At 43.6% G+C, this 23,415-nt stretch overlaps 1 protein-coding gene across 27 annotated transcripts in view; it reads right to left on the bottom strand.

Annotated features, from left to right (window-relative positions):
- Positions 1-23,415, bottom strand: part of OBSCN (obscurin, cytoskeletal calmodulin and titin-interacting RhoGEF) — a 157,924-nt gene that overhangs the window by 99,310 nt on the left and 35,199 nt on the right. For 22 of the 27 annotated variants that reach the window (XR_012124859.1, XR_012124860.1, XR_012124858.1 and 19 more), the window contains exons 11-15: positions 22,743-23,018; positions 20,377-20,652; positions 10,558-10,833; positions 6,252-6,527; positions 3,884-4,159 (exon numbers count right to left, since the gene is read on the bottom strand). Coding sequence is in view for 24 of the 27 variants with exons in the window: in XM_073221246.1 (XP_073077347.1) it covers positions 3,884-4,159; positions 6,252-6,527; positions 10,558-10,833; positions 20,377-20,652; positions 22,743-23,018 (1,380 nt within the window). In the remaining 3 variants the exon portion in view is untranslated. The remainder of the gene's footprint in view (positions 1-3,883; positions 4,160-6,251; positions 6,528-10,557; positions 10,834-20,376; positions 20,653-22,742; positions 23,019-23,415) is intronic. The other 5 variants (XM_073221232.1, XM_073221240.1, XM_073221234.1 and 2 more) reach the window with 4 other exon arrangements.

The raw sequence follows: 23,415 nt of genomic DNA, 5'->3' as shown, positions 1-23,415 counted from the left end.
GACTTCCAACAACAAGTAACACTTTACTGGTGAATCGGTCACTGCCCAACGGGGCTGTTACAGGTGGGGATTCTGGGAAAGCCCTCCCAGGGCACTGCTCCTCTAGAGGAGGACCTGTGAGGTCATGGGGCACATGCTTGCCCCCCTTCCTGGACTAAGAGTTTCTTCTGTAAGGTTATTCAGAGGACGTCCTTCTCTGCAATTCTTGAAAACTCCTGGGGCTCGTCCTCTTACCTGCTCTTACTGTTGTCAACTCGTGGTAACCGGGTGGAAGTGCTTTTACGTCCCTGTGGTTTTCCTTTTCATTCTCCGGTGACTAATGAACATGAGGACTTGTCTCAGCAGTAAGGCTGGCCATTGTTCTTTGCTCTTCTATGATGACAGCAGCCCTGTGTTTTGCCCTGTTACCAATAGCACTGTATTCCTGCCTCCATTCATTTTAAGGCACTCACTCATGTGTTTACGTGTTAGAGAATGACGATTGTGTGTTTTGTTAAGTATGTTCCCCACTGGGCGGCTTGCCGTTTCACTCTCTTATGGAATCTTCTGATGAATCAAAGTTTTTAGTTCTAATGCAGTCCAATACGTCTATCTTGTTCTATTGTGCTAGGGGATTTGTTTTCCATTCAAGAAATCTTTCCTTGCCCTAAATCTTTTTTTTTAAATTTTGGTATAATTAATCTACAATTACGTGGAAGAAATTATGTTTACTAGGCTCCCCCCTTCACCAAGTCCCCCCCACATACCCCTTCACAGTCACTGTCCATCAGCGTAGTGAGATGCTATAAAATCACTACTTGTCTTCTCTGTGTTGCACAGCCCTCCCCGTGCCCCCACGCACTATACATGCTAATCGTAATGCCCCCTTTCTTTTTCGCTGCACTTATCCCTCCCTTCCCACCCCTCCTCCGTAGTCCCTTTCCCTTTGGTAACTGTTAGTCCATTCTTGGGTTCTGTGAGTCTGCTGCTGTTTTGTTCCTTCAGTTTTCCTTTTTCTTATACTCCACATATGACTGAAATCATTTGGTACTTGTCTTTTTCCGCCTGGCCTATTTCACTGAGCATAATACCCTCTACCTGCATCCATGTTGTTGCAAATTGTAGGATCTGTTTTTTTCTTCCAGCTGAGTAATATTCCATTGTGTATATGTACCACATCTTCTTTATCCATTCATCTACTGATGGACACTTAGGTTGCTTCCATATCTTGGCTATTGTAAATATCCTTACCCTAAATCTTTAAGTAACTCACGTGATCATCTGAAGGTTTCATGGTGTCAGCTTCTACACTGAGATCGCTAACCCTCCAGAAGTTGACTTTTGTGTGCAGCGTTAATTACCAGCACATTTTCTCCCATAGGGTTGAAAGGTCCAAGCACTGTTTACGAACACATCCTTTGTCTACTTCTTGCATAGACACCCAAGTAAGAAATCAGAGGGAGGCTCTAGTCCACCTGGGCAAGGATCTCGTTCTGAGCCCACTGTTCTCTTCCTTTGATCTCATAGCTCTCCCTGCATTGAGGCCCCATTGCCTTAATTAACTGTAGCTTTACGATCATTCCTCATATCTGGCTCAGCAAATGCTCACGTTTTGCGTTCCTTCAAGAGAAAAGTGTGTTGGCTGTTCTTTGCCTTTTGATTTTTTTGATTCCTCTTATTATTTTCAAATCCACCCAAAAAATGTGTTTTGATTTTGATTAATGGACATCTTTGACATTTTCCATGGATTCCTATCCATCTATTTCAATCTCAAAAGTGTTTAATCATTTCCCTGCACAGAACCTCTTAGCACCTTTTATCACACTTGGAGTTAGAAAGTTTTGATGCTATTGCAATTCTTTTAAAACCTCATTTCCAAGTGTTTCGTGCTGGTATATATAGAAGTATTTTCTGCATATTGACTTTTTTACACAGTAATATTTCTTCACAGTCTTATCTAATCTAATGATTTATCTCCTGGATTTTCTGAGTTTGTAATCACAACATCAGTGAACTCCACATTTATATTTTCCAAATTGTATGCCTTTTATTTAATTTGCCTCATTACTCAGCGATAACAGTGGCCTAATCATCTACAGTTAAACCTTCCAAGGTTCACTTTATGTGTGATGTTGTTCATGTTTCCTGTGGAACCATTTATCAAATCAAGAGCACCTTTATACAGCTTGTTAAGAATTTTATGGCACTAATTGATGGCAAATTTTATCAAACACTTTTCTCTACATTTATGACGTTAAATTTTAATCAAATGCTTTTATTCTGTATTGAGATAACTGCATCATTTTTTACTCTACCTGCTGACGTCAAGCTTTATATTAGTCTAACGCTTCTGTCAAACCAGACTTGCAATTCCGACTGTAGCTTCCATCATGGCGTAGCCTCCTCTGGATGTATTGCTGACTTCACCCATTCTGCTAACAATTTGTTCATGATTTTGCCCTTGACACCCTAATAGATTGGCCTTTCATTTAATTCCTCCTCCTTTTATCGTCAGTACATTTTCCGTATAAAGTGTGTTATGGAGAGTATCTCCTTTTTCTATTCAATAGAACAGTTTCCATGAGCGGAGTAATTGCTTTCCAGAATATTTGATATAGGTTACCAAGGAACTCCTGCACTTAGGACTTTTTATTATCTGTTCCACTTATTTAAAAGTCATAGAACTATCTGAGTTTTCTGTATTTTTGTGTCAGTTTTCATATAGTTTACCAGGAATTAGCCAAACTGTCACAACTTTTCAAAGTTACTGCCATACAATATTTTGTCATATACTCTTAAAAATTACAATTCACAGAGATACATAGTGCGGTTTTTTATATCAATACATACCCGCAAATCATTATATACTGAGAAAATGTCAAACTGTTATGTGTTGGCACCTGGGAGTCCATGTGTGATGGCAGCTCACCTCTGTTCGGTATCAAGACTCTTAACAGAGTTAGGATCATTTGACTTTTAGACTTCTCTGCGTATCAGCCAAGGAGACACAGCTACACACTAACTATCATGAGATGCTATGAAAACAAATACTCCTTTGCCAGTCAGAGGCTGCTACCACAGGCACGTCCCCAGTAGCAAGGCACGTCGGTGTGGCAGAAGCTACTTTTCCCTTCTGTTCCTAAATGTACAAGTGTAACTCAAAGGGCACCTGTGACGCTGGGCATCCGAACTGAAGACTAAGGCAAAACGTGATCTGCTTCAAACAATCCCAAGTATCACAGAGGACCAGTTATCAGTTGTCCATTTTTTCTTCTCTCTCCACGGACATTATAACAAAACATGCACCTGTATTGTGCTACATAAGATAACAGAGAACTTCTATGCCTCTGAAAAGGAGGCGGAGTGTCCCACACACCTCAGATTTGATAGTTATTTCAGATAATTCTGCATCACGATGTGGCCAGACTTTCCCCTAATCCAGGCTCAGTGAATCTGTAACATCTCTCCCTGACAAGACCTGGCTTGAATTGCTGGGTGTTGTCACATGGTACATGTCAGAACATATAACGGGAGGACACTGACATAACCCAGGTGAGTGACACTTGCTCCACCCCAGACGCCAAGTGTCACGTACAGACAGAGTCCGGACACCAGGGAACACCAGGAAGGTCTGGGCCGGAGCTAGGAACGTGGGACTGAGCATTACTACGTGGAAACACCACTGGTGTTTCAGAAGTCCCCTCTCCTTTCCATGCATACCCTTCTCACCAAGCCTCCCATGGCCCAAAAGTCATATGAAAATAGGAGATGGAAGGATGGGAGATTTGAAGAGATGAAGTCTAAAGAAAGTGCACAAATGTCTGGGCTGTAAGCTGTTCCCAAGAGCATCTCCTTAGTACTAAGTACCAACGTAGTGATAACTCAGTACTCCCAAAGCACTGACCTGCCACGTCCAGACGGAAGGACACCTTCTGGCCGCCGGCCTCACAGCTGTACTGCCCGGCGTCCGTCTTCCCCGCCTGCTGCACCACCAGCCGCCTGCTGCAGCCCTTGGCCTCCACGTGCACTTTCGAGCTGGAGCTCAGCTTCTTCCCGTCCTTGTACCATGTCACCTCCGTCTGGGCCTGGGCCACCTCGCAGCTCAGCGTGGCGCTGGCCCCCGCCTCGACCTGCACCTCACTGTGCGCTGGCTGCTCCTTGGCAAACACCACCGAGGGCTCTGGGGACAGGCAGGGAAACCCAGAATCAAACACACAGGGATACAGTTCCAAATACCATCTAAGTCAGGATGGCGGCACTGAGGAAAAAAGGACTCAATGGAGAGTGGAGGGCCAGAACCCTCCCCAAGCTGTGCACACAGCTGTGTGTCCTGGAGAAGCCCCACTGCCTTCTAGCAACAAGTAACAATGTAGCTGTGCATCTGTGAGTGCCCAAAGGGGCTGTTCCATGTGGGACTGTTCCATGTGGGCACGCTGGGAAAGACCTGCCCTGGCACACACTCCTCTAGGACACGATCTGCGGGGTCATGAAGCATGTACTCCTTGACCTCGCTAGGTGACACTTTTATTTTTGGTTTGTCAAAATTTGTATGGCATGAGTTAATGCTAAATTTTAGCAAACCTTATTTCTATATTTCCCATGTTAAATTCTGTCAAGCCTTTGTTCTGCATTTACTGAGGTGATCACATCATTGTTTCATTCAACCTATTAATGTCAAACTTCATATTGATCCGCTTATGTTTCTAAGGCTAAGTCAGAATTGCATTCTGGGAGTTTAACCTTCAGCATGGCGTATTATTTTCTTAATACATTGCAGAATCCAGTGCACTAATATTTGTCTCGGATTTTGCCTTGATAACTAAATAGAGTTGCCTGCAGTGTTAATTAATGTTAGGTTCCTTGTCGTATTTCGTATCCAGTTACATTACGTACAGGAAACCACTTGGAGAACGTTTCTCCTATTCTCTAGAAGGACCTCCATGAACACGGAGTAATTTCTTTCTAGACTATGTCATATGATTTACCAGTAGAACCACTGTGCTTAGATCTTTAGGGGAATATTATTTATTGTGTTTCCATTTACTTAACAGGTGACAGGGCTATGGGAATTGTCTCAATCTTCTTGTGTCACTTTTCACAGAGTTTTCTAGGAACTGGCCAACTTGGAAAAACTTTTCAGTGAAATTAATTGCCATAAAACAATTTGTCATGTTTTCTTAAGTTACCATTTGACAAAGATACAGAGTGAGTTCGCACTGCCTGTACACATCCACAACCGCTGTGTTCTGAGAACAGCAAACTGTTGTGTTCATACCTAGAGGTCAGTGTAGGACTGCAGACACTGGTATTTGACATGAAGACCCCCATAATGAAAGGGAAATCAATGTGTTTCCCAGACTTCTCTATGAACCAGCCAGGGAGGCACAAAGACACTAGCGTTAGGAAAATTCTCTAAAATATACACTGCTTTCTGAGGTAGCCGCTACTGTTCTAACAGGAACTCACGTTTAACACCGTGTGGCGATACAGTATGAGTTGCTTATTGGTTTCTGTTTCTATGTTTACAAATCAGACTCCAAGAAGAACAACACAGAGTATCCTAACCAAAGATTTAGGAAAACAAGATTTTCTTTCAAAAAGCATTCTGAACTGCACTGGTGCTTACCACTGGTGATTAGCGACCAATACGAAGCTCCTTTTTTACTAGGCACAGGCACTGCTGCAAGACACCAGCCTCCATGTTCGCACACAGAGGGAAAAGAGCAAAGAGCCTCCCAGAGCACCTGACACCACGATCAACGGAATTTTCCTTTCAGGACAATTCCAAGTATGGTTGCATGGCCAGAATGCACCCCTATTTTGGTTCAATGAAACGCAAAGAGCTCTCACTAGAAAGAAGCCTCATGCAGCATTAGGTGAGGGAAATGGGAACTGCCAGGACATTCAGCAGAAGGACCTCCTGGAGTCCAGGTCAGGAGACACCGGGTCTCCCTGAGCCTGCAACCACCAGGGGCAGCCAGAGTCTGGAGACAGGCAGCACCAGGGAGAGCCTGGACTGCTGCTGGGGACGTTTGCTGAAGTACCATTACGTGGAAACACCACCTCAGGTGGACGAGACGGCCCTGATGCATGCAAACCCTTCCCCTCCCATGCCCCTGGGCTCAGCACGGGACCGACACTGGTTGGGGGAGGAGAAGTAGAGATGGAAAGAGATGAGGTGATACCGGAAAAGCACCTGGGTCCGTCTGGGCTGTAGGCCAGTCTCATCCTTACCACCAAGCAAGGCTAATTGAGTACCACAAAGCACTGACCTGCGACGTCCAGGCGGAAGGACACCTTCTGGCCACCGGCCTCACAGCTGTACTGCCCGGCGTCTGCTTTCCCCGCCTGCTGCACCACCAGCCGCCTGGTGCAGCCCTTGGCCTCCATGTGCACTTTCGAGCTGGAGCTCAGCTTCTTCCCGTCCTTGTACCATGTCACCTCCGTCTGGGCCTGGGCCACCTCGCAGCTCAGCGTGGCGCTGGCCCCCGCGTCGGCCTGCACCTCACTGTGTGCTGGCTGCTCCTTCGCAAACACCACCGAGGGCTCTGGGGACAGGCAGGGACACACAAGGTCAAAGACCCCATCTAAGCATGGCGATGCTGGGAAAAGAAGGACTGTATAGGGTGCCAAGTGGTCTGGAAACTTCTCTAGGCTCTGCATCAGCTGTGTGGCCTTCAGTACCTCCACTGACTTCCAACAACAAGTAACACTTTACTGGTGAATCGGTCACTGCCCAACGGGGCTGTTACAGGTGGGGATTCTGGGAAAGCCCTCCCAGGGCACTGCTCCTCTAGAGGAGGACCTGTGAGGTCATGGGGCACATGCTTGCCCCCCTTCCTGGACTAAGAGTTTCTTCTGTAAGGTTATTCAGAGGACGTCCTTCTCTGCAATTCTTGAAAACTCCTGGGGCTCGTCCTCTTACCTGCTCTTACTGTTGTCAACTCGTGGTAACCGGGTGGAAGTGCTTTTACGTCCCTGTGGTTTTCCTTTTCATTCTCCGGTGACTAATGAACATGAGGACTTGTCTCAGCAGTAAGGCTGGCCATTGTTCTTTGCTCTTCTATGATGACAGCAGCCCTGTGTTTTGCCCTGTTACCAATAGCACTGTATTCCTGCCTCCATTCATTTTAAGGCACTCACTCATGTGTTTACGTGTTAGAGAATGACGATTGTGTGTTTTGTTAAGTATGTTCCCCACTGGGCGGCTTGCCGTTTCACTCTCTTATGGAATCTTCTGATGAATCAAAGTTTTTAGTTCTAATGCAGTCCAATACGTCTATCTTGTTCTATTGTGCTAGGGGATTTGTTTTCCATTCAAGAAATCTTTCCTTGCCCTAAATCTTTTTTTTTAAATTTTGGTATAATTAATCTACAATTACGTGGAAGAAATTATGTTTACTAGGCTCCCCCCTTCACCAAGTCCCCCCCACATACCCCTTCACAGTCACTGTCCATCAGCGTAGTGAGATGCTATAAAATCACTACTTGTCTTCTCTGTGTTGCACAGCCCTCCCCGTGCCCCCACGCACTATACATGCTAATCGTAATGCCCCCTTTCTTTTTCGCTGCACTTATCCCTCCCTTCCCACCCCTCCTCCGTAGTCCCTTTCCCTTTGGTAACTGTTAGTCCATTCTTGGGTTCTGTGAGTCTGCTGCTGTTTTGTTCCTTCAGTTTTCCTTTTTCTTATACTCCACATATGACTGAAATCATTTGGTACTTGTCTTTTTCCGCCTGGCCTATTTCACTGAGCATAATACCCTCTACCTGCATCCATGTTGTTGCAAATTGTAGGATCTGTTTTTTTCTTCCAGCTGAGTAATATTCCATTGTGTATATGTACCACATCTTCTTTATCCATTCATCTACTGATGGACACTTAGGTTGCTTCCATATCTTGGCTATTGTAAATATCCTTACCCTAAATCTTTAAGTAACTCACGTGATCATCTGAAGGTTTCATGGTGTCAGCTTCTACACTGAGATCGCTAACCCTCCAGAAGTTGACTTTTGTGTGCAGCGTTAATTACCAGCACATTTTCTCCCATAGGGTTGAAAGGTCCAAGCACTGTTTACGAACACATCCTTTGTCTACTTCTTGCATAGACACCCAAGTAAGAAATCAGAGGGAGGCTCTAGTCCACCTGGGCAAGGATCTCGTTCTGAGCCCACTGTTCTCTTCCTTTGATCTCATAGCTCTCCCTGCATTGAGGCCCCATTGCCTTAATTAACTGTAGCTTTACGATCATTCCTCATATCTGGCTCAGCAAATGCTCACGTTTTGCGTTCCTTCAAGAGAAAAGTGTGTTGGCTGTTCTTTGCCTTTTGATTTTTTTGATTCCTCTTATTATTTTCAAATCCACCCAAAAAATGTGTTTTGATTTTGATTAATGGACATCTTTGACATTTTCCATGGATTCCTATCCATCTATTTCAATCTCAAAAGTGTTTAATCATTTCCCTGCACAGAACCTCTTAGCACCTTTTATCACACTTGGAGTTAGAAAGTTTTGATGCTATTGCAATTCTTTTAAAACCTCATTTCCAAGTGTTTCGTGCTGGTATATATAGAAGTATTTTCTGCATATTGACTTTTTTACACAGTAATATTTCTTCACAGTCTTATCTAATCTAATGATTTATCTCCTGGATTTTCTGAGTTTGTAATCACAACATCAGTGAACTCCACATTTATATTTTCCAAATTGTATGCCTTTTATTTAATTTGCCTCATTACTCAGCGATAACAGTGGCCTAATCATCTACAGTTAAACCTTCCAAGGTTCACTTTATGTGTGATGTTGTTCATGTTTCCTGTGGAACCATTTATCAAATCAAGAGCACCTTTATACAGCTTGTTAAGAATTTTATGGCACTAATTGATGGCAAATTTTATCAAACACTTTTCTCTACATTTATGACGTTAAATTTTAATCAAATGCTTTTATTCTGTATTGAGATAACTGCATCATTTTTTACTCTACCTGCTGACGTCAAGCTTTATATTAGTCTAACGCTTCTGTCAAACCAGACTTGCAATTCCGACTGTAGCTTCCATCATGGCGTAGCCTCCTCTGGATGTATTGCTGACTTCACCCATTCTGCTAACAATTTGTTCATGATTTTGCCCTTGACACCCTAATAGATTGGCCTTTCATTTAATTCCTCCTCCTTTTATCGTCAGTACATTTTCCGTATAAAGTGTGTTATGGAGAGTATCTCCTTTTTCTATTCAATAGAACAGTTTCCATGAGCGGAGTAATTGCTTTCCAGAATATTTGATATAGGTTACCAAGGAACTCCTGCACTTAGGACTTTTTATTATCTGTTCCACTTATTTAAAAGTCATAGAACTATCTGAGTTTTCTGTATTTTTGTGTCAGTTTTCATATAGTTTACCAGGAATTAGCCAAACTGTCACAACTTTTCAAAGTTACTGCCATAAAATATTGTGTCATATACTCTTAAAAATTACATTTCACAGAGATACATAGTGCGGTTTTTGATATCTATACATACCCGCAAATCATTATATAGTGAGGAAATGTCAAACTTTTATGTGTTGGCACCTAGGCGTCCATGTGTGATGGCAGCTCACCTCTGTTTGGTATCGAGGCTCTTAACAAAGGGAAGATCATTTGACTTTTAGACTTCTCTGCGTATCAGCCAAGGAGACACAGCTACACACTAACTATCATGAGATGCTATGAAAACAAATACTCCTTTGCCAGTCAGAGGCTGCTACCACAGGGACGTCCCCAGTAGCAAGGCACGTCGGTGTGGCAGAAGCTACTTTTCCCTTCTGTTCCTAAATGTACAAGTGTAACTCAAAGGGCATCTGTGACGCTGGGCATCCGAACTGAAGACAAAGGCAAAACGTGATCTGCTTCAAACAATCGCAAGTATCACAACAGAGCAGCTACCAATTGTCTATTTTTTCTTCTCTCTCCACGGACATTATAACAAAACATGCACCTGTATTGTGCTACGTAAGATAACAGAGAACTTCTATGCCCCTGAAAAGGAGGCGGAGTGTCCCACACACCCCAGATTTGATAGTTATTTCAGATATTTCTGCATCACGATGTGGCCAAACTTTCCCCTAATCCAGGCTCAGTGAAGGTGTAACATCTCTCCCTGACAAGACCTGGCTTGAATTGCTGGGTGATGTCACATGATAGATGTCAGAACATATAACGGGAGGACACTGACATATCCCAGGTGAGTGACACCTGCTCCACCCCAGACCCCAAGTATCACGTACAGCCAGAGTCCGGACACCAGGGAACACCAGGAAGGTCTGGGCCGGAGCTAGGAACGTGGGACTGAGCATTACTATGTGGAAACATCACTGGAGTTTCAGTAGGCCTCTCTCCTTTCCATGCATACCCTTCTCACCAAGCCTCCCATGGCCCAAAAGTCATACAAAAATGGGAGATGGAAGAATGAGAGATGTGAAGAGATGAAGTCTAAAGAACGTGCACAAATGTCTGGGTTGTAAGCCATTCCCAAGAGCATCTCCTTAGTACTAAGTAAGTACCAACGTAGTGCTAACTCAATACTCCCAAAGCACTGACCTGACACATCCAGGCGGAAGGACACCTTCTGGCCGCCGGCCTCACAGCTGTAGTGCCCAGCGTCCGCCTTCCCCGCCTGCTGCACCACCAGTCGCCTGGTGCAGCCCTTGGCCTCCACGTGCACTTTCGAGCTGGAGCTCAGCTTCTTCCTGTCCTTGTACCATGTCACCTCCGTCTGGGCCCGGGCCACCTCGCAGCTCAGCGTGGTGCTGGACCCCGCCTCGGCATGCACCTCACTGTGCGCTGGCTGCTCCTTGGCAAACACCACTGAGGGCTCTGGGGACAGGCAGGGAAACCCAGAATCAAACTCACAGGGATACAATTCCAAATACCATCTACGTCAGGATGGCAGCACGGAGGAAAGAAGGACTAAATGCAGTGGAGGACCAGAACCCTCCCCAAGCTGTGCACACAGCTGTGTGTCCTGGAGAAGCCACACTGCCTTCTAGCAACAAGTAACAATGTATCTGTGCATCTGTAAGTGCCCAAAGGGGCTGTTCCATGTGGGACTGTTCCAGGCGGGCAAGCTGGGAAAGACCTGTCCTGGCACACACTCCTCCAGGACACGATCTGCGGGGTCATGAAGCATGTACTCTGGGACATCGCTAGGTGACACTTTAATTTTGGTTTGTGAAAATTTCTATGGCATGAATTCATGCTAAATTTTAGCAAACCTTATTTCTGGATTTGCTATGTTACGTTTTGTCAAACCTTTGTTCTGCATTTACTGAGAAAATCATATCATTGTTTCATTCAACCTGTTAATGTCACAGTTCATATTGATCTGCTTATGTTTCTAAGGCTAAGTCAGAATTGCATTCTGGGACTATAACCTACACCATTGCGTATTATTTTCTTGGTACATTGCAGAATTCAGTGCACTAATGTTTGTCTGGAAGTTTGCCTTGATAACTAAATAGAGTGGCCTGCAGTGTTAATTAATGTTAGGTTCCTTGTCATATTTGGTATCCAGTTACATTACCTACAGGAAACCACTTGGAGAACGTTTCTCCTATTCTCTAGGAGGACCTCCATGAACACGGAGTAATTTCTTTCTAGACTATGTCATGTCATTGACCAGTAGAACCACTGGGCTTAGATCTTTAGGGGAATATTATTTATTGTGTTCCCATTTACTTAACAGGATATAGGGCTATTGGAATTGTCTAAATCTTCTCCTGTCACTTTTAATAGAGTTTTCTAGGAACTGGCCAACTTGGCAAACTTTTCAGTGAAATTATTTGCCATAAAACAATTTGTCATGTTCTCTTAAGTTACCATTTGTCAAAGATACAAAGTGAGTTCTCTCTGCCTATACACATCCACAACTGCTGTGTTCTGAGAACAGCAAACTATTGTGTTCATACGTAGAGGTCAGTGTATGACTTCAGACACTGGTGTTTGATATGAAAACCCTCTTAATGAAAGAGAAATCAATGTATTTCCCAGACTTCTCTATGAACCAGCCAGGGAGGCACAAAGACACTAGCATTAGGAAAATTCTCTAAAATAAACATTGCTTTCTGAGGTAGCGGCTGCTGTTCTAACAGGAACTCAGGTTTAACACCCTGTGGTTATACAGTATGAGCTGCTTATTTGTTTCCGGTTTGTATGTTTACAAGTCAAACTATAAGAAGAACAACACAGAGTATCCTAACCGAAGACAAAGGAAAAGAAGTTTGTCTTTCAAAAAAGCAATCTGGTGTGCAGGGCTAAGATGGCCAGGTGAGTAGAGCAGTGGAAATCTCCTCCAAAACCACATACATTTTTGAAAATACAGCAAAGACAACTCTTCCTTAAATATAGACCAGAAGACACAGGACAACAGCTAGGCTACATCCACACCTGTGAGAACCCAGCGCCTCATTAAGGGGGTAAGATACAAGCCGTGGGCTGGTGGGACCCAAGCGCCCCACACCGCAGCTCCCTGTGGGAGTAGAGGAGTCAGATTGGGGAGGGAGAGGGAGCCCAGGACTGTTAAACACCCAGCCCTACCCATCACCACCAGAGCGTAGACACAGTGCATGTGTGGGGTGATGAAAACTAGGGAAACAGGACAGTAAGACCTGTGAGCAGGTCCCTGCAGCCAGCGCCCTGGAGAGAAAGAAAAGCAAGTGCTTTTTGGAAGTCTTAAAGGGTCAGAGACCCCACAGCTGGATGGTAGCGTTCCAGAATACTTACAGACGTCTGGAGGGAGATTACAGATGTCCGGAAGGAGATTATAGAACTGAAACAAACTCTGGAAGCATTTATAAGCAGAATGGATAAGATGCAAGAGGCCATTGATGGAATAGAAACCAGAGAACAGGAACACATAGAAGCTGACACAGAGAGAGATAAAAAGATCTCCAGGAATGAAACAATATTAAGAGAACTGTGTGACCAATCCAAAAGGAACAATATCAGATTATAGGGGCACCAGAAGAAGAAGAGAGAGAAAAAGGGATAGAAAGTGTCTTTGAAGACATAATTGCTGAAAACTTCCCCAAACAGGGGGAGGAAATAATCGATCAGACCAGGGAAGTACACAGAACTCCCAACAAAAAGGACCCAAGGAGGACAACACCAAGACACATTATAATTAAAATGGCAAAGATCAAGGACAAGGACAGAGTTTGAAAGGCAGCTAGGGAGAAGAAAAAGGTCAGCTATAAAGAAAAACCCATCAGGCTATCATCAGACTTCTCAACAGAAACCTTACAGGCCAGAAGAGAATGGCATGATATATTTAATGCAAAGAAACAGAAGGGCCTTGAACCAAGAATACTGTATCCAGCACGATTATCATTTAAATATGAAGGAGGGATTAAACAATTCCCAGACAAGCAAAAGTTGAGGGAATTTGCTTCCCAAAAACCACCTCTACAGGGTATTTTAGAGGGACTGTTCTAGACGGGAGCACTCCTAAGACTAAACAGATGTCACCAGAGAAAATAAAATCACAGCAAAGAAAGCAGACCAACCAAATACAAACTAAAGGCAAAAAATAACAACTACCCACTAAAAGCAGTTAAAGGAAACACGAAAGAGCATAGAATAAAACAACCAACATATAAAGAATGGAGGAGGAGGAATAAGAAGGGAGAGAAGAAAAGAATCTCCAGACAGTGTATATAACAGCTCAATAAGCGAACTAAGTTAGGCAGTAAGATACTAAAGAAGCTAACCTTGAACCTCTGGCAACCACGAATCTAAAGCCTGCAATGGCAATAAGTACATATCTTTCAATAGTCACCCTAAATGTAAATGGACTGAATGCACCAATCAAAAGACACAGAGTAACAGAATGGATAAAAAAGCAAGACCCATCTATATGCTGCTTACAAGAAACTCACCTCAAACCCAAAGGCATGCACAGACTAAAAGTCAAGGGATGGAAAAACATATTTCAGGCAAACAGAGCGAAGAAAGCAGGTGCTGCAGTACTAGTATCAGACAAAATAGACTTCAAAACAAAGAAAGTAACAAGAGATAAAGAAGGACATTGCAGAATGATAAAGGGCTCAGTCCAACAAGAGGATATAACTTTTCTAAATATATATGTACCCAACAAAGGAGCACCAGCATATGTGAAACAAATACTAACAGAACTAAAGGTGAAATAGAATGCAATGCATTCATTTTAGGAGACTTTAACACACCACCCACCTCAAAGGATAGATCCACTGGGCAGAAAATAAGTAAGGACACGGAGGCACTGAACAACAAACTAGAACAGATGGACCTAATAGACATCTATGGAATTATACATCCAAAAGAAACAGGATATACATTCTTCTCAAGTGCACATGAAACAGTCTCCAAAATAGACCACATACTAGCTCACAAAAAGAGCCTTAGGAAATTCCAAAAGATTGACACTCTACCAACCAACTTTTCAGACCACAAAGGTATAAAACTACAAATACATTCTACAAAGAAAACAAAAAGGCTCACAAACACATGGAGGCTTAACAACATGCTCCTAAATAATCAATGGATCAACGAACAAATTAAAATAAAGATCAAGGAATATATGGAAACAAATGACAACAACAACACAAAGCCCCAACTTCTGTGGGACGCAGCGAAAGCAGTCTTAAGAGGAAAGTATATAGCGACCCAGGCACACTTAAAGAAGGAAGAACAATCCCAAATGAATAGTCTAACATCACAATCATGAAAACTGGAAAAAGAAGAACAAATGAGGCCTAAAGTCAGCAGAAGGAGGGACATAATAAAGATCAGAGAAGAAATAAACAAAATTGAGAAGAATAAAACAATAGAAAAAATGAATGAAACCGAGAGCTGGTTCTTTGAGAAAGTAAACAAAATAGATAAGCCTCTAGCCAGACTTATTAAGAGAAAAAGAGAGTCAACACACATCAACAGAATCAGAAATGAGAATGGAAAAATCACAACAGACTCCACAGAAATACAAAGAATTATTAAAGACTATTATGAAAACCTCTATGCTAACAAGCTGGAAAACCTAGAAGAAATGGACAACTTCCTAGAAAAAAACAACCTTCCAAGACTGACCAAGGAAGAAACACAAAAGTTAAACAAACCAATTATGAGCAAAGAAATTGAAACAGTAATCAAAAAACTACCCAACAACAAAATCCCCTGGCCAGACAGATTTACCTCGGAATTTTATCAGACATACAGAGAAGACATAATACCTATTCTCCTTAAAGTTTTCCAAAGAATAGAAGAGGAGGGAATACTTCCAAACTCATTCTATGAAGCCAACATCACCCTAATACCAAAACCAGGCAAAGACCCCACCAAAAAAGAAAATTACAGACCAATCTCCCTGATGAATGTAGATGCAAAAACACTCAATAAAATATTAGCAAACAGAATTCAACAGCATAGCAAAAGGATCAAACACCATGACCAAGTGGGATTCATCCCAGGGATGCAAGGAAGGTGCAACATTCGAAAATCCATCAACATCATCCACCACATCAACAAAAAGAAAGACAAAAACCACATGATCATCTCCATAGATGCTGAAAAAGCATTTGACAAAATTCAACATCCATTCATGATAAAAACTCTCAGCAAAATGGGAATAGAGGGCAAGTACCTCAACATAATGAAGGCCATATATGATAAACTCACAGCCAACATCATACTGAACAGCGAGAAGCTGAAAGCTTTTCCTCTGAGATTGGGAACAAGACAGGGATGCCCACTCTCCCCACTGTTATTTAACAGAGTACTGGAGGTCCTAGCCACAGCAATTAGAAAAAACAAAGAAATGCAAGGAATCCAGATTGGTAAAGAACAAGTCAAACTGTCACTATGTGCAGATGACATGATATTGTACATAAAAAACCCTAAAAACTCCACTCCACAACTAGTAGAACCTATATCGGAATACAGCAAAGTTGCAGGATTCAAAATTAACACACAGAACTCTGTGGCTTTCCTATACACTAACAATGAACCAATAGAAAGAGAAATCAGGAAAACAACTCCATTCACAATTGCATCAAAAAGAATAAAATACCTAGGAATAAACCTAACCAAAGAAGTGAAAGACCTATGCCATGAAAACTACAAGACACTCTTAAGAGAAATTAAACCGGACACTAACAAATGGAAACTCATCCCATGCTCTTGGCTAGGACGAATTAATATCGTCAAAATGGACATCCTGCCCAAAGCAATATACAGATTTGATGCAATCCCTATCAAATTACCAGCAACATTCTTCAATGAACTGGAACAAATAGTTCAAAAATCCATATGGAAACACCAAAGACCCTGAATAGCATAGCAATTCCGAGAAAGAAGAATCAAGTGGCGGGGATCTCACTCCCCAACTTCAAGCTCTACTACAAAGCCATAGTAATCAAGACAATTTGGTACTGGCACAAGAACAGAGCCACAGACCAGTGGAACAGATTAGAGACTCCAGACATTAACCCAAACATATATGGTCAATTAATATTTGATAAAGGAGCCATGGACATACAATGGTGAAACGACAGTCTCTTCAACAGATGGTGCTGGCAAAACTGGACAGCTACACGTAGGAGAATGAAACTGGACCACTGTCTAACCCCATACACAAAAGTAAATTCGAAATGGATCAAAAACCTGAATGTAAGTCATGAAACCATAAAACTCTTAGAAAAAACCATAGGCAAAAATCTCTTAGGCATAAACATGAGTGACCTCTTCTGGAACATATCTCCCCGGGCAAGGAAAACAACAGCAACAATGAACAAGTGGGACTATATTAAGCTGAAAAGCTTCTGTACAGGAAAAGACACCATCAATAGAACAAAAATGTACCCTACAATATGGGAGAATATATTTGTAAATGACAGATCCGATAAAGGCTTGACATCCAAAATACATAAAGAGCTCACCCACCTCACCAAACAAAAAACAAATAATCCAATTAAAAAATGGGCAGAGGAACTGAACAGACAGTTCTCCAAAAAAGAAATTCAGATGGCCAACAGACACATGAAAAGATGCTCCACATCGCTAATTAGCAGAGAAATGCAAATTAAAACCACAGTGAGGTATCACCTCACACCAGTAAGGATAGCTACCATCCAAACGACAAACAACAACAAATGTTGGTGAGGTTGTGGAGAAAGGGGAACCCTCCTACACTGCTGGTGGGAATGTAAATTAGCTCAATCATTGTGGAAAGCAGTATGGAGGTTCCTCAAAATGCTCACAATAGACTTACCATTTGACCCAGGAATTCCACTCCTAGGAATTTACCCGAAGAATGCAGCACTCCAGTTTGAAAAAGACAGATGCACCCCTATGTTTATCGCAGTACTATTTACAATAGTGAAGAATTGGAAGCAACCTAAGTGTAAATCAGTAGGTGAATGGATAAAGAAGATGTGGTACATATACCCAATGGAATATTATTCAGCCATAAGAAGAAAACAAATCCTACCATTTGCAACAACATGGATGGAGCTAGAGGGTATTATGCTCAGTGAAATAAGCCAAGTGGAGAAAGAGAAATACCAAATGATTTCACTCATCTGTGGAGTATAAGAACAAAGGAAAAACTGAAGGAACAAAACAGCAGCAGAATCACAGAACCCAAGAAGGGACTAACAGGTACCAGAGGGAAAGGGACTGGGGAGGATGGGTGGGTAGCGAGGGATAAGGAGGGGGAAGAAGAAAGGGGAAATTATGATTAGCATGCATAATGTGGGGGGTGGGAGAAAGGGGAGGGTTGTGCAACATGGAGAAGACAAGCAGTGATTCTACAATATTTTGCTATGCTGATGGACAGTGACTGTAATGGGGTTTGTGGGGGGGACTTGGTATAGGGGAGAGCCTAGTAAACATAATATTCTTCATGTAATTGTAGATTAATGATAAGAAAAAAAAAGAGAAAGAAAAGGGGGATTACTCCCTGATAGGATAAAACTAACTGCAAATCAATGATTAATTCATGCTTTACATATCCTTAATTTTGATCTTTTAAGGGGTGTCAGATGATCAACTATGGAAGTACTTTTTTCTGATAATATTCCTTTCTCTTAAAAAAAAAAGCAGTTCCTGTGTGGTGGTCTCCAATAGGTTCTTCACAATGGTATAAAGGTCATATCAAAGTGTGAGCAAAGGTTTTGTTTGTGTCTATGCAGAGGATCAAAGCCTAATTTGGCTACCCAGAAAATGAATTAAGACACGATATGAAGAAGAACTTCCAACAACAACATCCTCTGGAAGAGTCATTCCAGAGGATGAACATCAAAAAACTTCAACAAAGATCCTGGCGCTATTGCAGTTGTAGCTTCTTTCATCCCACCGGTTCCTGGACTTGCCATGGGAATGAAGAAGGAGATATCTAAGCTGGCCTGTGCATACAGTAAAACAACAAATTTGACTGGATCTATACTGTCGGAACTCAACCAAGAATTAGGGGAAGTTCAAGTTGCAGTGCTCCAAAATCGTGCGACTATAGACTATCTACTGTTAAAAGAACATATGGGATGTGAACAGTTCCCAGGAATGTGTTGTTTTAATTTGTCTGATTTTTCTCAAACTATTCAAATTCAGTTAGACAATATCCATCATGCCATTGATAAGTTTTCACAAATGCCTAGGATACCTAACTGGTTTTCTTGGTTTCACTGGATATGGCTGGTAATTGTAGGTCTGCTTTAGTTATATAGCTGTATTCCTATTATGTTAATGTGTGTGTGCAATTTAATTAGTAGTTTAAAACCTATGCATGCTTATGTTACTCTACAAGAAGATATGTCAAAGAAATAATCAATCTTCCCATGTTTCCTTCCATCTGCTACTTCTATAGCTTTTCTTCTTCCTTCCTAATTACAACCCTTAAGTAGAATTGATGCCTCATATCGAAAATTTCCAAGTATCATAATTCTTCCAAGTGGTAAAGACACCTCAAGACAAATGCTGGGCATAGAAGCCACAGGGCATAAATCTTCAAAGAAGTAAAAAGCTAACCTTTTCAAACAATATTGCTTCTCTCTCACTTACCAACTTTATATTTCCCTGTATGGCCCCAGAAGATGACTGGTTAGCCAGAGACGGGTAAGATTCCTCAAGGGAGGAACAACCTAAGACAGGCACAGTCGCAGGGGGGCCATCAGGTTAGAAATTGGGGATCAACAGAGGTGAGGCTTAGAACCTCAGTCCCCCTGTTTTGAGAGAAATCTTCCGCATCCGTGGATGTTTTCTTGCCCTTGTCTAGCCTGGATTAATGCTTAGTCTATAGGCACAGACATGATTATCTACATTTGTCCTCTTACAGCACTAAATTATGTTTTCTACCTTTATCTTGCATCTACTTACCACTTCAGCATTTTATTTAAAAAAATATGGGAGGAATGTGGGATTCACATATAAATCAAGTACAAAAATCAAATGAATAATCATATCTGACTTGATTGTTTATAGTTCACGATGCGTGATCAAAACCGAAAGTTTCTGTGATATGACTTCCCTTGCACTGCTCACCATGTAAGAACTTGTTCACCATGTAAGAACTTGCTCGTTATGCTTCAGAAGATTGGGACTGTTGAGAATTAGGCTTGGGGTTCAATAATGATTCTGCATTGTGTCCCCTACACAGAATTTTATGGTTGTTAACGACCATTTGATCAATAAATATAAGAGATGCCCTCTCAAAAAAAAAAAGCATTCAGAACTGCACTGCTGCTTACCACTGGTGATTAACGACCAATATGAATCTCCTTTTCTACTAGGCACAGGCACTGCCACAAGACACCGGCCTCCACGTTCACACACAGAGGGAAAAGAGCAAAGAGCCTCCCAGAGCACCTGACACCACGATCAATGAAATTTTACTTTCAGGACAATTCCAAGTACGGTTGCATGGCCAGAATGCGCCACAGTTTTGGTTCAATGGAACTCAAAGAGTTCTCACTAGAAAGAAGCCTCATGCAGCATTAGGTGAGGGAAATGGGAACCGCCAGGACATTCAGCAGAAGGACCTCCTGGAGTCCAGGTCAGGAGACACCGGGTCTCCCAGAGCCCACAACCACCAGGGGCAGCCAGAGTCTGGAGACAGGCAGCACCAGGGAGAGCCTGCACTGCTGCTGGGGACGTTTGCTGAAGTACCATTATGTGGAAACACCACCTCAGGTGGACGAGACGGCCCTGATGCATGCAAACCCTTCCCCTCCCATCCCTCTGGGCTCAGCACGGGACCGACACTGGTTGGGGTAGGAGAAGTGGAGATGGTAAGAGATGAGGTGTCACTAGAAAAGCACCTGGGTCCGTCTGGGCTGTAGGCCAGTCTCATCCTTACCACCAAGCAAGGTTAACTGAGTACCACACAGCACTGACCTGCGACGTCCAGGCGGAAGGACACCTTCTGGCCGCCGGCCTCACAGCTGTACTGCCCGGCGTCCACCTTCCCCGCCTGCTGCACCACCAGCAGCCTGGTGCAGCCCTTGGCCTCCACGTGCACTTTCGAGCTGGAGCTCAGCTTCTTCCCGTCCTTGTACCATGTCACCTCCGTCTGGGCCCGGGCCACCTCGCAGCTCAGTGTGGCGCTGGCCCCCGCCTCCGCCTGCACCTCACTGTGCGCTGGCTGCTCCTTGGCAAACACCACCGAGGGCTCTGGGGACAGGCAGGGAAACCCAGAATCAAACACACAGGGATACAGTTCCAAATACCATCTAAGTCAGGATGGCGGCACTGAGGAAAAAAGGACTAAATGCAGAGTGGAGGGCCAGAACCCTCCACAAGCTGTGCACACAGCTGTGTGTCCTGGAGAAGCCCCACTGCCTTCTAGCAACAAGTAACAATGTAGCTGTGCATCTGTGAGTGCCCAAAGGGGGTGTTCCACGTGGGACTGTTCCAGGCGGGCACGCTGGGAAAGACCTGCCCTGGCACACACTCCTCCAGGACACGATCTGCGGGGTCATGAAGCATGTACTCTGGGACATCGCTAGGTGACACTTTAATTTTGGTTTGTGAAAATTTCTATGGCATGAATTCATGCTAAATTTTAGCAAACCTTATTTCTGGATTTGCTATGTTACATTTTGTCAAACCTTTGTTCTACATTTACTGAGAAAATCACATCATTGTTTCCTTCAACCTGTTAATGTCACACTTCATATTGATCCGCTTATGTTTCTAAGGCTAAGTCAGAATTGCATTCTGGGACTATAACCTTCAGCATGGCGTATTATTTTCTTCATACATTGCATGATTCGGTGCACTAATATTGTCTAGGATTTTGCCTTGATAACTAAATAGAGTGGCCTGCAGTGTTAGTTAATGTTAGGTTCCTTGTCATACTTGGTATCCAGTTACAGTACCTACAGGAAACCACTTGGAGAACATTTCTCCTATTCTCTAGGAGGACCTCCATGAACACGGAGTAATTTCTTTCTAGACTATGTCATGTGATTTACCAGTAGAACCACTGGGCTTAGATCTTTAGGGAAATATTATTTATTGTGTTCCCATTTACTGAACAGGTTATAGGGTTATTGGAATTATCTCAATCTTCTTGTGTCACTTTTGACAGAGTTTTGTAGGAACAGGCCAACTTGGCTAAACTTTTCAGTGAAATTAATTGCCATAAAACAATTGGTCATGTTCTCTTAAGTTACCATTTGACGAGGATACAAAGTGAGTTCGCACTGCCTGTACACATCCACAACCGCTGTGTTCTGAGAACAGCAAACTGTTGTGTTCATACCTAGAGGTCAGTGTAGGACTGCAGACACTGATATTTGACATGAAGACCCCCATAATGAAAGGGAAATCAATGTGTTTCCCAGACTTCTCTATGAACCAGCCAGGGAGGCACAAAGACACTAGCATTAGGAAAATTATCTAAAATAAACACTGCTTTCTGAGGTAGTGGATGCTGTTCTAACAGGAACTCATGTTGAACACTGTGTGGCGATACAGTATGAGCTGCTTATTTGTTTCCATTTCTAAGTTTACAAATCAAATTACAAGAAGAACAAAACAGAGTATCCTAACCGAAGACAAAGGAACACAAGATTGTTTTTCAAAAAAGCATTTGGAACTGCACTGCTGCTTATCACTGGTGATTAACGACCAATATGAAGCTCCTTTTCTACTAGGCACAGGCACTGCCGCAAGACACCGGCCTCCACATTCACACACAGAGGGAAAAGAGCAAAGAGCCTCCCAGAGCACCTGACACCACGATCAATGAAATTTTACTTTCAGGACAATTCCAAGTACGGTTGCATGGCCAGAATGCGCCCCAGTTTTGGTTCAATGGAACTCAAAGAGTTCTCACTAGAAAGAAGTCTCATGCGGCATTAGGTGAGGGAAATGGGAACCGCCAGGACATTCAGCAGAAGGACCTCCTGGAGTCCAGGTCAGGAGACACCGGGTCTCCTGAGCCCGCAACCACCAGAGGCAGCCAGAGTCTGGAGACAGGCAGCACCAGGGAGAGCCTGGACTGCTGCTGGGAATGTTTGCTGAAGTACTATTATGTGGTAACACCACCTCAGGTGGACGAGACGGCCCTGATGCATGCAAACCCTTCCCCTCCCGTCCCCCTGGGCTCAGCACGGGATCGACACTGGTTGGGGGAGGAGAAGTGGAGATGGAAAGAGATGAGGTGTCACTGGAAAAGCACCTGGGTCCGTCTGGGCTGTAGGCCAGTCTCATCCTTACCACCAAGCAAGGCTAACTGAGTACCACACAGCACTGACCTGCGACGTCCAGGCGGAAGGACACCTTCTGGCCTCCGGCCTCACAGCTGTACTGCCCGGCGTCCGCCTTCCCCACCTGCTGCACCACCAGCCGCCTGGTGCAGCCCTTAGCCTCCACGTGCACTTTCGAGCTGGAGCTCAGCTTCTTCCCGTCCTTGTACCATGTCACCTCCATCTGGGCCTGGGCCACCTCGCAGCTCAGCGTGGCGCCGGACCCCGCTTCGGCCTGCACCTCACCGTGCGCTGGCTGCTCCTTGGCAAACACCACCGAGGGCTCTGGGGACAGGCAGGGACACACAAGGTCAAAGACCCCATCTAAGCATGGCAATGCTGGGAAAAGAAGGACTGTATAGGGTGTCCGGTGGTCTGGAAGCTTCTCCAGGCTCTGCATCAGCTGTGTGGCCTTCAGTACCTCCACTGACTTCCAACAACAAGAAACACTGTACCAGTGAATCGGTCACTGCCCAACGGGGCTGTTACAGGTGGGGATGCTGGGAAAGCCCTCCCAGGGCACTGCTCCTCTAGAGGAGGACCTGTGAGGTCATGGGACATATGCTCGCCCCCTTCCTGGACTACGAGTTTTTTCTGTAAGGTTATGCAGAGGACGTTCTTCTCTGCAATTCATGAAAACTCCTGGGGCTCGTCCTCTTACCTGCTCTTAGTGTTGTCAACT

This window comes from Manis javanica, chromosome 14, assembly GCF_040802235.1.
Source record: "Manis javanica isolate MJ-LG chromosome 14, MJ_LKY, whole genome shotgun sequence".
Taxonomy (NCBI): Eukaryota; Metazoa; Chordata; class Mammalia; order Pholidota; family Manidae; genus Manis; species Manis javanica.
This window is presented reverse-complemented; position numbering and strand designations above follow the sequence as displayed.